The sequence below is a fragment of the Hipposideros armiger genome, unplaced genomic scaffold (genome assembly GCF_001890085.2).
Source record: "Hipposideros armiger isolate ML-2016 unplaced genomic scaffold, ASM189008v1 scaffold_396, whole genome shotgun sequence".
Classification (NCBI taxonomy): Eukaryota; Metazoa; Chordata; class Mammalia; order Chiroptera; family Hipposideridae; genus Hipposideros; species Hipposideros armiger.
In genome coordinates this window covers 1,781,737-1,795,555 of record NW_017731746.1, presented here as the reverse complement: position 1 = coordinate 1,795,555, position 13,819 = coordinate 1,781,737, and the positions used below count along the sequence as shown (strand labels likewise).

Sequence of the window (13,819 nt, the reverse complement as noted above, 5' to 3'; positions counted from 1 at the left end):
AGAGAGAGAGAGAGAGAGAGAGAGAGAGAGAGAGAGAAGAGAGAAGGAGAAGGAGAAGAAAGAGGGAGTAGGAAGAGGAGGGAGAAAGGGTAGAAAGTATGAGTGTATCACACATTCTAAGTATTATTTATGAAACTTGACGGGGGCGGGGGGTGCATGCACACATGCCAAGTAGGTTGTAATGCAAAACATTTCCTTCTTTTTTTATAGATTTTATTGGGAATTTGGGGGAGGGCAACAGCGCTGGGGAATCCGTGAAGGGGAACAGACAAGTTGCTGTCCTTTTGTTTTCAGTCTAGTTGTGAAAAACTTTGCTTCACTGGCCCATGTAGGTATTATCATTGCGCTCTTCCCAGGTGAGGCTGTCACTCACCAGCCATTGGATGGCCGCTCACGGCGGCTAACAGCAGCTCACAGCAGCTCACGCCCACTGCCGCCTACGCTGTCACTGGTGACTCACGCAGCCCAGCTCCAGGTCGAGCTGTTATTCACCATCTTAGCTGTAGAGGGCGCAGCGTCACTGGCCCTCTATGTGGGATCCGAACCGGGGCCCTGCTGCTCAGAGCTGGCGTCCCAACCAACGTGCCACTCAACCGGCCCTTTTTTTAAACTTTTTTATTGGGGAACAGTGTGTTTTTTCAGGACTCATCAGCTCCAAGTCAAGTAGTTTTCAATCTAGTTGTGGAGGCCGCAGCTGAGCTCCAAGTCAAGTTATTGTTTTCAATCTAGTTGTGGAGGGCGCAGCTCACTGGCCCATGTGGGAATCAAACCGGCAACCTTGGTGTTACGAGCACTGCACTCTAACCAACTGAGTCAACTGGACGCCCAAACATATTTCTTAATATGGGCCATGGATGGTCAAAGTGATTGGGTTACATGGCATCCTGAAGTTTAACTAGCAGAGCTTAAGTGCCACCAATTAGAGTGGAGGGAGAGGTAGATCAGAGAGTTGCCAGAGGTGGGAGCCAGCCTTAGTCTGGGGAGGCATGATCTAAATCTTAGCTGTGCCAGTTTGGGCCCCAGGGAAGCTGGGTATTCTGGGGAAAACCAGCTGTCAGTAGTGGTGTCAGTTATGTGAGGTGCTATCAGTTGTTCTAGAGAGGCATGGCAACATTTGTATGGATGAGCTGAGAGCAGAGTTAGGTTGGACTGGGAGCTCCGGTTTGGGATACCAGTGGTGTCATGGCAAGCCATCTCCTTGTACCAATCCTGTGTAGTCTAAAGCAGTGATTCTCAAAGTACAGTTCCCAGGCTAGCAATATTAGTGTCACCTGGACACGTTCTCGTACTAGCAATGCTAATCCTCAGGTCCCATCCCAGACCTCTGAGGGAGAGCCTAGCAATTGTTTAACAAGCCCTCTGGGTGATTCTGAGACATAAGTTTGATAACCACTTTCTTGGCATTGTGTGTCTGGTGTGTCTTATAGTGTTTACACAGGGTCTGGTCTAAAAGCAGCCTTATTGGAAAATGGAAGCGCTGGGCCTCCAATCCAGGCCTTCTGATATAAAATCCACCGTTCTTTCCACAGCGTACCCAGGATATTCATGCACAGCACTTATGTGTGAAGAAATGCTGGGTTTATCCTTCTTTGTGTGCCTTCTACAATGCTGAACTCGGCCCACACTGGGTTCATCGATACAGTACATTCATAACACTGCTTTAAAATGTTCCCAAGTTGCATGTGTATATGAGTGTGTTATCTTGCATACATGTGTCTGTTCTTTCTCCTATTGGACAAAGTGATCCCAGGACAGAGCCTGAATCCCACCTCCCTTGACCTTCACATCTTTCCTCCAGCTGGGACTCGGCTGTACTCAGTACACAAGCATCTAATTCAAGCACCTGACTCACTCTCTGACCCCAGACCACATAGGCCACCCCCAGGTCAAGGTTTTCAGACACTCATGGCTCCTATAACCTTGAGGTGACTTTAATGTATCTACTCAGCACCTGCAGCCCATTTCCTCCTGGCAGGACTTCTACCTGTTACCTAATGAAAGAGGAGCTATGCGTGGGCAGGCTCTGGCTTCCAGCACTGAGAACTTTTACCACCCCACTTCCTGTGTTGATTTGTATTGTGCTTCTGAGTCTCTGGTGTCTGAGTGAGCTGTTAACATTCACAACTACTTCCCACTACTGCTCAGTTTCCACATATGTGATAATGTGATAAAAATAACATTTAAAGACTGTTCAGAGTATGAAAGGAAATCGCGGTGTGAAGTTCATGGCACATAGGAAGTGCCTGATAAACAGCTCTTAAATGGTTTAAGCAGAGTTTTCCCCTTAGATAGCCAGGTAAGTGCCTGTCCTTTGCAAAAACTAACTCTCTGAGAGAAGGTTTTGTGATCTGGTGGAGAGAGCCTCAGGTTGGTGTCCACAGAGATAGCTTCAAACCCTGACTCTGCCCATTGCGCTCTTCATAATCATGAGCGAGGAACTGAAACTGTTTCCTCATCCCCTCAAAAGTATGGCCAGGGATAATACCAATACCTCCTGCACAAGGCATTTGAGGATTAAACATAATTAAATGTGAAAATAACTTAAATGTGAAGATTAGATGAAACTAAGTTTAAAAATTGTCGGCTTTGGGGGCCGGCCGAGTGGCGCGATGGTTAAGAACTCGCTTGGGATGCCAGAGGGCCCCGGTTCGGATCCCACATATGAGGGCCAGTAACACTGCCCNAGTTATAGAGTAGCAACGAAAATAATTTTATGGTTGGGGGTCACCACAACATGAGGAACTGTATTAAGGGGTCGCGGCATTAGGAAGGTTGAGAACCACTGCTTTAGTACCTTGAGGGAGCTTTGGAGGATCAAGGGTAGATCACCCACCCAGAGGATAAGAATTCCTCTGCCTGAGGCAGAACATCAGGAACAAGGCCAGTTTATGCTCATTTGGTTTCCAGAATAGCTTACTGAACTCTAAGTAGGATTTTAGACTCCAGAGGCTATTGATTCAGTTTTCATGCACATGTTTATCCATCCATTCATCAAACCACTGTGGACTGCTGACTCTGCCCTGTGCGGCTGTACTGTGCTAGGTTCTAATCTAGTAGGAAAGAATCATCAATTACACAAATGTCTCTACCACAAAGAGGAGTAAGGCAAATGCCCACCCCCCACCCCCCACCTAAAAAAGAGGCTAAAAAAATTACTCTCACTTGGATAACTGGTCAACAAACTTTATTGAGCACTTACTAGGTATTGGGTGTTTTCATGTATTGATCACATATTGATCTTCACAATAATCTTTTGAAGTAGTTGTTATATCATTTACATATGAGGAAAAAGACAGAGACTTGTCCAAGGTCACACAGCTACTGAGTACCAAAGCTGAAATTCAAAGTCCACAGAAAGCCACCAGGGACAGCCAAACTCCCCTGGGTCTTATCCTAGACGTCCCACCATCCCTCCACTGGCCCCACCCTCATTCCCTCTTCATTCATTTCTTCAGTCAGTCAAAGACAACTATTGAGCATCTACTAGGTGCAAAGCTCTTGAAGACAGGAAGAAAGGATGAATCATGAATGATTTTGTCACCAAAGACTCTCATAGCCTAGCAGGAGTGTATAGTACTTGAATAACCACAATGCAAGGTGAAAAGTAAGAAATATAGGTAAAGTGCTAGGTCAAGTTTAAGCGAAGAAAAAATTACTTTGATTTAGGAGAATCTTTGTGGAGGAAGGGGCACTGAAATAGATATGGAGGATAGCACAGCAGAGATGTGAGGGAAGGGCTGCCAAGATTCAGGCAACACCTTAAGCAAAGGTGTGGAGGGAGCAAAGGTGGAGGGAGCAGGAAGAGAGAAGACTGTAGGAGTTGGTATGCTTAGAGGATAGTGCACGCAAAGGCGAGTAGCAAGACATAAGTGTGGAAAAAACAGTAGACAATCTATAAACATTTATTACCTGAAAAACAAAAACAGCACATTGGGACCAGATTACAGGGACCTAAAATGCGAATCTACAGAGTCTGGCACTTGTTGCCTTGCTAACAGGAAGCCATTGATGGGATTTTCTAATAGCCTCCTTTGCTGGGTAAGGCTAGGTGGCTGCTCGTCTCATCTGCTCCCTGCTTTCTCTCCAAAGCTGATCCCCCAGTGTCAGCAACCCTATCCTCCACTGCTGTGTCATCATTTACTCTCTTTCAAGTGCCTGGCCCACACCCAGCAGCCCCCATACTGCAGCCCAGAAAGCTTCCTTCCTGGGGCAGCAGGGCTAGTCATTTGGAAACCTGTCTGTGTTGAGCTCTGTGATCAAGGTGCTGATAAGGCAGGTGGGCCAGCCTTACCATGTCCCCAAGCAGGGAGGTGATTGTGGTGGTGAGTTTCGTTGAGCCATCACCTCTGCCTTGGGCCTGGTTCACTTTCACTGCCAGAGATGGTACAGATGCCTTTGACAATGCCATTGCACAATCCTACTTCAGACAGGTTCATGTCTTTGCCTCTCAAGGTTGCTCTGGGCCACCCAAGGCCAGGCCTCTAACCCACAGTTTCTCACTCTAGCCTCACTTAGAGGCTCTGAGGAAGTAGTCATGGGGAAGATGAACTTTTTGCCACTTTAAATCTCCTCTAGAACAAACCGACTATCTGCCCCATTGAGGGGTATTTCTCTCACTCTTTGGAGGGCAGAGCACTGCGTCCAGAGTCAGAAGATCTGGCTGGGCTTCCTTTCCAATTCGATAGCATTATGCAACTCATGAGAGTTGCTGAACCTTGGTTTTCTCATAAGTAAAATAGGCTAAGAACTCCTAGCCGGCTTCCTCCATAGACTTCAGATGAGGCCTTCCTGAGACAAGCAATGTGAAACGGCTTCATAAATTGTAAATTAATCTGGGACTATTATGATTGTGATTACTAGTTTATGAAGGTTGAGTTCATGTTATTATTTGCTCTCTTGGCACCCTGTTCTTTTCTTTCATAACACTTGCAAGTTTTTACAATTATATTAAAGTTATTATTACTAAAAAAATAGTTTATTTGTTTACTGCCCCCTCTTCTCCAGAGTGTAAGCTACAATAGGGTAGGGGTCATGTTTAGTTTTGTTTCTCATTACTTTCCCAGCATCTAGATCAGTGCCTGGAATGTAATGAAGGCTTAAGGAATAATTAACTGATAAGTTATTTGAGGACCTAACACCCATCTTCATAGAGACATTTACTAGGCCAGTCTGTCTTGTTCACTGCTAAATCTTGGAACATAGTAGACAATTGATAAATGTTTTTTGGAAGTTGAAATGAGCAACCCTTATTAATTCCAGCTTCGTTGTGAAGTCCTGTTGCTGAAGTATCTGCCACATTTTCCAGTTGCCCTGTCTACAATCCAAATGCCCAGACAGGCTCTCTGTGTCAATCAGTACACTTTCCTTGCCTTGTCCTTCTTCCACATCTTCCTCTGCTTGAGTCCAGACAAACTGCACCATCTTCTCCCCAAGATATACTCGTACCACATGCAGATCTCTGCTGGGGCTGAGGCATTCCCTTTTCCCTTCCTTCAAAGTCATGCCTAAACTTTCTTTCTTTCCAAGCCCCTTTAAAAAAGTGTGTGTGTGTTTAATAGCACTTTGTACCTATGGAGGATTTCTATTTGAGAAAGGTTTTTTACATGCCTGGTAGTATTCGAAACAAACTATAGCAAGATTGGCAGTGCAAGCATTTCATAAGTGTACAGATTTGAAAACTAAGATTTAGAAAAGTTATATTTGTAACTTATATACCCAGGGATTGTGTCTTATTTGTGGATTCACAAAAGTAATTCAGTTGAGTGACTGCCGAGAAAGAGAGAGAGAAAGAGCGAGCGAGAGAGAGAGAGAGAGAGAGAGAGAGANCATCTTAGCTGTAGAGGGCAGTGTCACTGGCCCTCATATGTGGGATCCGAACCGGGGCCCTCTGGCGTCCCAAGCGAGTTCTTAACCAACGCGCCACTCGGCCGGCCCAGTAGTACCATATTTCTAATAGCTAAAACCCTTGGGTAGAGATGGAAGAGGAGCTTGGCATGCTCACCCCTGAAGGTTGGGGGCAGGGAAAAGGGGAGATGTGACAAATGGTAAGCCATAGTCTCAGGTGGTCTTTTGGGAGTGTGGTCCTCCAAAGGAAGAGTGGGCTAAGGGATACAGAAATCTACCCTCACCCTTAGCCCAGTCTCATTCCTCCAGAACCCTGCATCCCTTAAGCCACTGAAAGGTAGAATGAAAGAGATGCCCAAGCTGGTCCCACTCACAGCTCCTGACCCTTGGCTGGGAATATCCAGAAAGGGACATAAAAGGAGCTGGAGTCCTTGTGTGCTCCCTATGGCCAGAGTGATAATCTGCATCTGTGTGCATATGCCTCCTGCAGCCAGTATAACTCAGGCTCCTGGAGTCCTGGGGTTCAGCCTGGATGAGCCATGAACTCAGCAGCCCTGCCTCCCTCCTCGGGGATGAGTAGCAAATTCAGGCTCGGGCATTCACTAGCTGCAGGACAGACAGGTGAGAAAAGCAAATGGCTCCCACCCAGGTGTTGAGCTACATGAAGAGCACGCTGAAACCAGCTCAGCCTTGGGCAGCACAGGACAGCCAGAGAACCTGAGCACCTGGGAGCTGGGAGAGAGGGGAATTTGAGAGCAGGGACCAGCCTCCTTTCTGGGGCAGGACTCTCTTGCCACACACTGGGGCTCAAACATTTCTTTTCCTCCCAAGGGCCCCAAACCCATTGTTGGACAGTTCTGGCTGTTAGGAAGTTCTTTCTCCTCTGACTGAAACACCCACAACCCCAATCTCTGCCCATTCATCCTGGTCTACCTTCTAGAGCTGCACACAATAAGCCTAGCCATCCCTCTTGCCCATGAGGACTCTTGCCAATCCTTGAAGAAGACAGTTCTCCAGGACTCGAGTCTTCTCTTCCCTAGACTCTACACCCCAGTACCTGGAAACATCCTCCCAGGCTGGAATTTCCAGACCCCTCAGCAAACTGGTCACCCTTGTCCAGACCAAACAAACTGGGTTGGTGCCAGATGCCCACCTACGGACTTCTGTTCACCTAGAGTAAGGTAACAGTAGCACATCTGGTAGCCACATGACCCAGTTGACTCATCTTAAGCTTGCAGTCAAAAAACTGTCAGGTCTTTTTCTCATGAACTGTTTGTCATCAAGCCAGGTCTTCCCTAATTTGTTCCTGGACAGTTGAAGCTTTAAACCTGAGTTTAGCTCTCTATATTTTCCCCTATCAATTCCATCTGGTCAGTTTGAGCTCATAGTTCCAGATTGCAGAGAACTCTGCATTATCCAAAAGTGTCCTCCAGCCATGTCATCCAAGACAGGGCGGAGAGTGTGAGAGGAGAGGATCCAGGACAGAAACACCTCCTGCCCCACCTTGCCGACACAGAATCCCAGTCAGCAAATGTTTGCTGTGCTTCACACTGGCCAGTGCAGCACAGTGAAGCAGTCTTGTTATTTGGAGCCTCATCTGACTCCAAGGCAGAGGGAGGATGGGAAGGAAGGAGAATAGTCACATTTGTAATCCCACCACACCAGCACTTCGATCTCTTCCTCCCATCCTCCCTTCTCCTGGAACCTCAAAACCAGGACAAAGAATGTTCTAGCCCCTTTCCTGCCCCATTGCCAGTGCTCACAGCAATTTTCCACCTATATTCCTGTCTCTGTACTCAGCTTCGTCCTGGTCATCATATTTTCTTGCTTTCTTTGGTGCATGGATCCTTGGCCTCTGTGTGGACTGTGGTCTACTGGTACCTGCCTACACACTGTCATGGCCACACCTGGGCACGTCTGTGTCTATACAAGGTACATGCTGCCATTGGAGTGTGCGTGTGCATGAGCGCACGGCTTTGGGTTACCGCTCAGTCAGACTGCCCGCATTGTGTTCCCTCTGGAGGTGAGTCTTGAAGAGCACCCTTCTGTACCCCACTCCTCACGGTATTCAGGATTCCTGATTCTTCACCTCCCACCAGGCCAGAGCCCACCTTGCTTGGTTTGAAGAGGGTGGGGGGTGCCTGATCCCCTGGGTATGGGAAGTGGCTTTAACACATGCCTCGCCCAAGCCCCCAAAATGTCTGTTTGACACCTCCTGCTGAGATGTACTGCCAACTCCCAGCACACCTCAAAACAGCTTTCTCTCATCTTTCCCACTCTGTACTTTGCCAAACAAATACCTCTTGATAAGGAGGAAGAGACAGCACCCCCACTCCCAACCCTCCTCTAAACCTGGGTTCTCAGGAGATGAGGGCTCTGGGGTCCTGGGAACACATCCTACTGTACTGACTTTAAATGAGAAATAAATCAATCAACCTGGATGCTTTAGAGAGTAAGGACTTGAGTGGTTCTCATTAAGGGCCTCTGGCCAGACAGGCTGGCTGCACCTAAGCCCTCCTGGCACAGCCAGGCCCCCACCACCGCCAAGGTAGGCGGAGTCCAGCCCCACTGACTACCCTAAGCCCTGCATCTCTCCTCCCTCTGAAATGCTTTGCTCTGCATGAAGACTGCTCATCTCACTGTTTTCTCCTTTAACTCTTGCTGAATTCCAGTATGAGTCAAATGGTTATACTCAGTGATGATAATGGAAAAAGCTCCCAATACAGAAAGAGATCCCAAAATAGGTGCTAGGCTGTTCAGGGCATTGGGAGGAAGCAGGAACCGAAGAAGGTTAAATAGGAGTGCCTGGGTGTCCACTAAGGCACAAAGAGAAACTTGTCTAAAGCCCTAGAATAATACAAGGGCCCCTGGCCTTCTCTGGCAAACTGCCCTCAGAGCAAACCAGCACACATCTGTTGCATGTCCCTTGTGTGTAAAACACATGGCATTGTAAGGAGGACACAGAAGTCTGTCTCCAAGAACTTGCCATCTAGTGAGGAAATAGAGACCCCCAACCCTGAGTGCGGTAATAAAGGCACAAGTAACGTAAAAAGAGAGACTGTGATTCCAAGTACAAGAGCTAGGAAGTATGTAGGAGGATGTTATTGAGCGGAGCCTTGAAGGAAGCACAGGAATTATTGTAGGTAAGCAAGTTGAGGAAAGACTGCTTGGCAAAAGGAAGAGTTTGAGCAAAGTTTTGGAGACCAGAATGTGCTAGGGTGATGGGGGTGGGCAGCCAGTAGAATGATGAGGCTGGAAGATAGAGTGCCTACAGGCTTAAAGTAGATGAGGTTTGAAAGGTCAAAGGAATATGCATTTGTAGAGATTTAAAGGTCCTTTGGAGGCATTTAGACCTCACCCTGCAAGTCCAAGGTTTTTAAATGAAAGCAGAACCATTTTCTTAAGCAAAAGCTTTTGTGTGAAACACCACTTAAGACAAGAGTAGAGAGAGATCTCTGGTTTAAAGGCAAAGATGGGAGACTGGAGCCTGACTCCCCATCTTCCGCTCCAGCCCTAGTGAAGGAAGTCCATAGAATCGTACTGCAGGGATGCCCTGCAATTGGTTCTAAAATTTAGCAATATGGGTTAAACATCTTTCCCTAAGAGAATATGTAGACGAACCTCATTTCTTTTTGAGCACTGCCTTGTATTCTGTCTTGTGAATGCACTAAAGTTGGGCTCACTCCAATCTTCTATTGATGAACTTTCTCACAAACATGACTTTTTCTTATAATTGGTTTTGCTAGTCAATGTGAAATTTTTAAAAAAAGAAAGCTAAAGACAAAAGAAAAGAAAACCACAGTTTATAGGTAAACCGGGAACCAGTATAGGACTTTAAGCGGGACACTGATGTGATGGGGATTTGTGGGTTGGAAAACTCATCTGTCCTCTGCATAGGAGATGGACAAGAGTGGAGACCCACGGAGAGATGGTAGTCCTGAGCATTAAGGTGAAGAAGGGCTGGACTGAGGTGATGGCAGAGGGATGCTGGGGTGGAGGAGGGTTGGCAGATGTCTCTGCTATTGTACTAATGTGTCCCGTCACCCCCTTCTTCACGTGCCCCAGGGACCAGAAGGAAAAACCAGGTTGGGGACTGGGTCTGCCTGCCACTGACAGTGAGTGTATAACCCACAACTGGGGGTCCTGAGTGCCAGTGCAACCACCCCTGCTTGTGTGGGACCCTCACTGTCCTGGAAGGAGGGCAGCATGAGACTACCCAGAGCCAAGGTGCACTCCCATCCTCACCCTCCTGGGGCTCATGGGTTATAAAGTGTCTTTATGAACCCACATTAGTTGGTTATAATTGGTTTTGAGATGCCGTGGGGAAGGGTCTGGTTAAGGGAAGGGTCTAGTTAGGGCGGAGTTGGAAGAACAGAGCTGGGAAGTGAGGAGGAGCAGGTGCAGGGGGACAGCTGTGAGTGAAAGGTATGAAAACAGCTACCATGTCTTCCTTTGTGGTTAGCTGGGTAAACAACCTGAGTGCTGGGGGAAGGGAGGGGGAGGGGGGGAGGAGGCTGGGGAGGAGGGAGCTTCCGGAGACAGGGTGGGCACATCCCCTGCGCTTGGAACAGGCTCCCTCCCTCCCCGCTGTGCCTGGTCTCCCTCACTTCCTTCTGCCTTGCTCCTCTGCCTCTGGACTTGCTGCTTCTGAAGCTCTCCTTGCTGTCAGCAGAGAAGGGAGCAGAGCAGGGAGTGTGCTCGTGATGGGCAGGCACTGCTGCCTAGTGGTGGAAGTATTCACTCTAGAGTGAGATCAAGTGGGTTCAAACAGACGTGATCTTTAGCGAGGCGCATTGGTAAAAAGGTGTGGATATTACATACCTTGAGCCTGTTGTGCGGATGAAATGAAATGGGAGGTTATTACTACAATTTCATTTATAGTGAAGACAGACAGGAATAGGGGGACAAATAAAGAAGAAGCCAACGAGACACATCCGCACCCACCCCATCAGCGGGATCCTAGGTTTTAGTACCCACTGTTCTGTTTGGAATTGGAACAGATGACTCCTTGTCACAACTAGAGCCATTCCCAAACTGAAGTCCTGATTCCAGCCCCTGAGCCTGCAGCCTTCCATACCTGAGGACATATAAACACAGACTAACTTACAGGTGCACAGTCCTTCAGAGTCTGTGAAGCATGTCCATACCATATATCTCCTTTTATCTTTATCGTTTCCCTGGGAGGAATTAGTCCCTTTTAGATGAAAATTGAAGTTGGAAATGGTAAAGTGACTTGTTCAAGGATACGCAAAGGGAATTGGGATTTGATCAGTAGGACATACAGGGAGTACTGGGACAAAATCAGTTAGCCTGAGGGATAGGAAAACTCTACAAGGGAGTGAGGGTCCCTCCCCAAGAAGAAAGATGAGTCCTCAGTTCTCTAACCACCTGTCTCTTTGCCCTGCATTACAAGGAATTGGGTAACTACAGTGACAGCACAGAGACCTCCCCAGTGGAAAATCACGTCTGCTCTACAGTTGAAGGGCCCCTCCTGACCTCCTTCAAGGCCGTGTTCATGCCCGTGGCCTATGGCCTCATCTTCCTCCTGGGTTTGATGGGCAACATGCTGGTGCTGGTGATCCTGGAGCGGCACCGGCAGACACGCAGCTCTACAGAGACTTTCCTGTTTCACCTGGCGGTGGCTGACCTCCTGCTGGTCTTCATCCTGCCCTTTGCTGTGGCTGAGGGCTCTGTGGGCTGGGTCCTGGGCACCTTCCTCTGCAAAACTGTGATTACTCTGCACAAGATCAACTTCTACTGCAGCAGCCTACTCCTGGCCTGCATCGCTGTGGACCGCTACCTGGCCATAGTCCACGCGGTCCACACCTACCGACACCGCCGCCTGCTCTCCATCCACATCACCTGTGCGATCATCTGGCTGGCAGGCTTCTTCTTCGCCTTGCCAGAGGTTCTTTTTGCCAAAGTCAGCCAACCCCATGACAATTACTCTCTGCCACACTGCACCTTTTCCCAAGAAAACCAAGCCGAAACGAATGCCTGGTTCACCTCCCGCTTCCTCTACCATTTCGGAGGATTCCTGCTGCCAATGCTGGTGATGGGCTTCTGCTATGTAGGGGTGGTGCACAGGCTATGCCAGTCCCAGAGGCGCTCTCAGCGGCAGAAGGCGGTCAGGGTGGCCATTCTGGTGACGAGTGTCTTCTTTCTCTGCTGGTCACCCTACCACATTGTCATTTTCCTGGACACACTGTCAAGGCTGAAGGCTGTGGGCAATAGCTGTGAACTGAATGGCTATCTCTCCGTAGCCATCACCCTGAGTGAATTCCTGGGCCTGGCCCACTGCTGCCTCAATCCCATGCTCTACACTTTCGCCGGAGTGAAGTTCCGTAGTGACCTGTCACGGATTCTGACCAAGCTGGGCTGTGCCGGCCCTGCTTCCCTTTGCCAGCTCTTCCCTAGTTGGCGCAAGAACAGTCTCTCTGAGTCAGAGAACGCCACCTCCCTCACCACCTTCTAGGTCCCAGCCTCCCTTTGTTTCTGTCTTCCCACTGATGCTGGAACCCCTTCCAACAAGAGCTGGGATCCTAAGAGCTCACCTTGGCTCGTGTCCTCAAACAGGACAGCTAGATGAACCAACCTTTCTCTCTAGGACATCCCTCCCAGATCTTCTCCTCACAACCCCAGGGCTAAGCTAGCGTCCAGGGAAGGGAAAGCAGCCCAAAGGAAAGCAAAGGATACCTATGCCCATCTCTATCACCTTGGACTGAAAGGACCTCACACACTTTCTCTCCTCTTAACCGTCCGAAGCTCAAGAAACTATTTCTGTCCTTGCCAATATGGGAAGTCATTCCCCTCCCAGAACTCGCACTCCATCATCTTATTGGCCAACATCTTCCACAACTACCCACCTCTCCTCCCACCCTACCTGCCGAAAGAAGCTAGAAGCTGAACACCAGGAGATGGATGGAGGTTAAGGCTGAAGAAAGGCCAGCTGGCAGCAGAGAATGGCCTTAACGTGTTTCAATACCTAACAAATACAGAGATTCTGCCAGGCCACCAGCCCTGCAGCATCTTGACCAAGCACGAAGCTCAGACTGACCCAGTCTAGGTAGCTGCTCTGAACAAAATTGGTGCTGGGCCAGCTCCATGTTACTGGGCCCTGGAAGGTCTGCAGACTGAGGGCAGACTCCACGCACCCTCAGAGACCAGCCAGTGTCCTAGGGAAAAACTAAGGCTGAGCCAGAAGAGGAGAGCTCAACCAGCGAAATAAAAGAGGAGGTACAAGTATAAACCAAAGCCGGCCATCTTCTCTGCCCAGGGTGGAGAGCTCCCAGGGCTGGCCAGGGGTAGCTGGAACCAGGGCCCTGGTGGTTCTGGGCACTGATGGGTTAGGAGCCAGACTTGTTCTTCCCTGCTCCCGCCCCCTAACCCCCACCCCACCCCCACAGCCAGGGGAAGCTACACAGCCAGGGGAAACTCCTCTAGCACCAGAGGAGTCCCAACCACAACAGAGGAAGCACTTAGCTAAGTGTCAGAACAAATGCGTAGACCCCCTAAGGAGCAAGACAGAAAGAGGCCTCTGGGGTTCATCTCATCCAGCCCCTGCCTGGAGGCCAAGCCCAGGATACACTGTCTCTCTGGGCTTCATTAAGAGCTACCCGCAGCAACCCCTTAGGTTGGACAGTGTGAGAAGCAGGCCTGGGCAGGGAAGTCCCCAGGCCTCAGGAAGCGGAGCTCTGCCCTAGAGAGGATACTACTCAGATGGAACCAGGGGAAGCTGCTCCCCGCTAGCTCCCCGCCCACCAGCCAGCCTGCCCTGGGAGGAGGCTCTCCCTCCCTCCGCCCAGGCTTTGGTCTGGCTAGAGTGGAACAGCGGGGACCCCTGCACTTGTTGAGGGCAAATCTGAGCTGCCCACTCCCACTCAAGCCCATTGGCCAAGCTCCCTACGAGGCTCCCATGAGGGAAGTCAGAGCTTTTGACCCAGGACACTGTCTTCACAGAACCCTGGGGAAAACC

At 49.2% G+C, this 13,819-nt stretch overlaps 1 protein-coding gene across 1 annotated transcript in view; it reads left to right on the top strand.

Annotated features, from left to right (window-relative positions):
• Positions 1 to 13,806, top strand: part of CXCR5 (C-X-C motif chemokine receptor 5) — a 22,799-nt gene extending 8,993 nt beyond the window's left edge. The window contains exon 2 of the mRNA XM_019663591.1: positions 11,258 to 13,806. Within this exon, the coding sequence (XP_019519136.1) occupies positions 11,258 to 12,319 (1,062 nt within the window). The 3' untranslated portion in view covers positions 12,320 to 13,806. The remainder of the gene's footprint in view (positions 1 to 11,257) is intronic.
• The last annotated feature ends 13 nt before the right edge of the window (positions 13,807 to 13,819 follow it).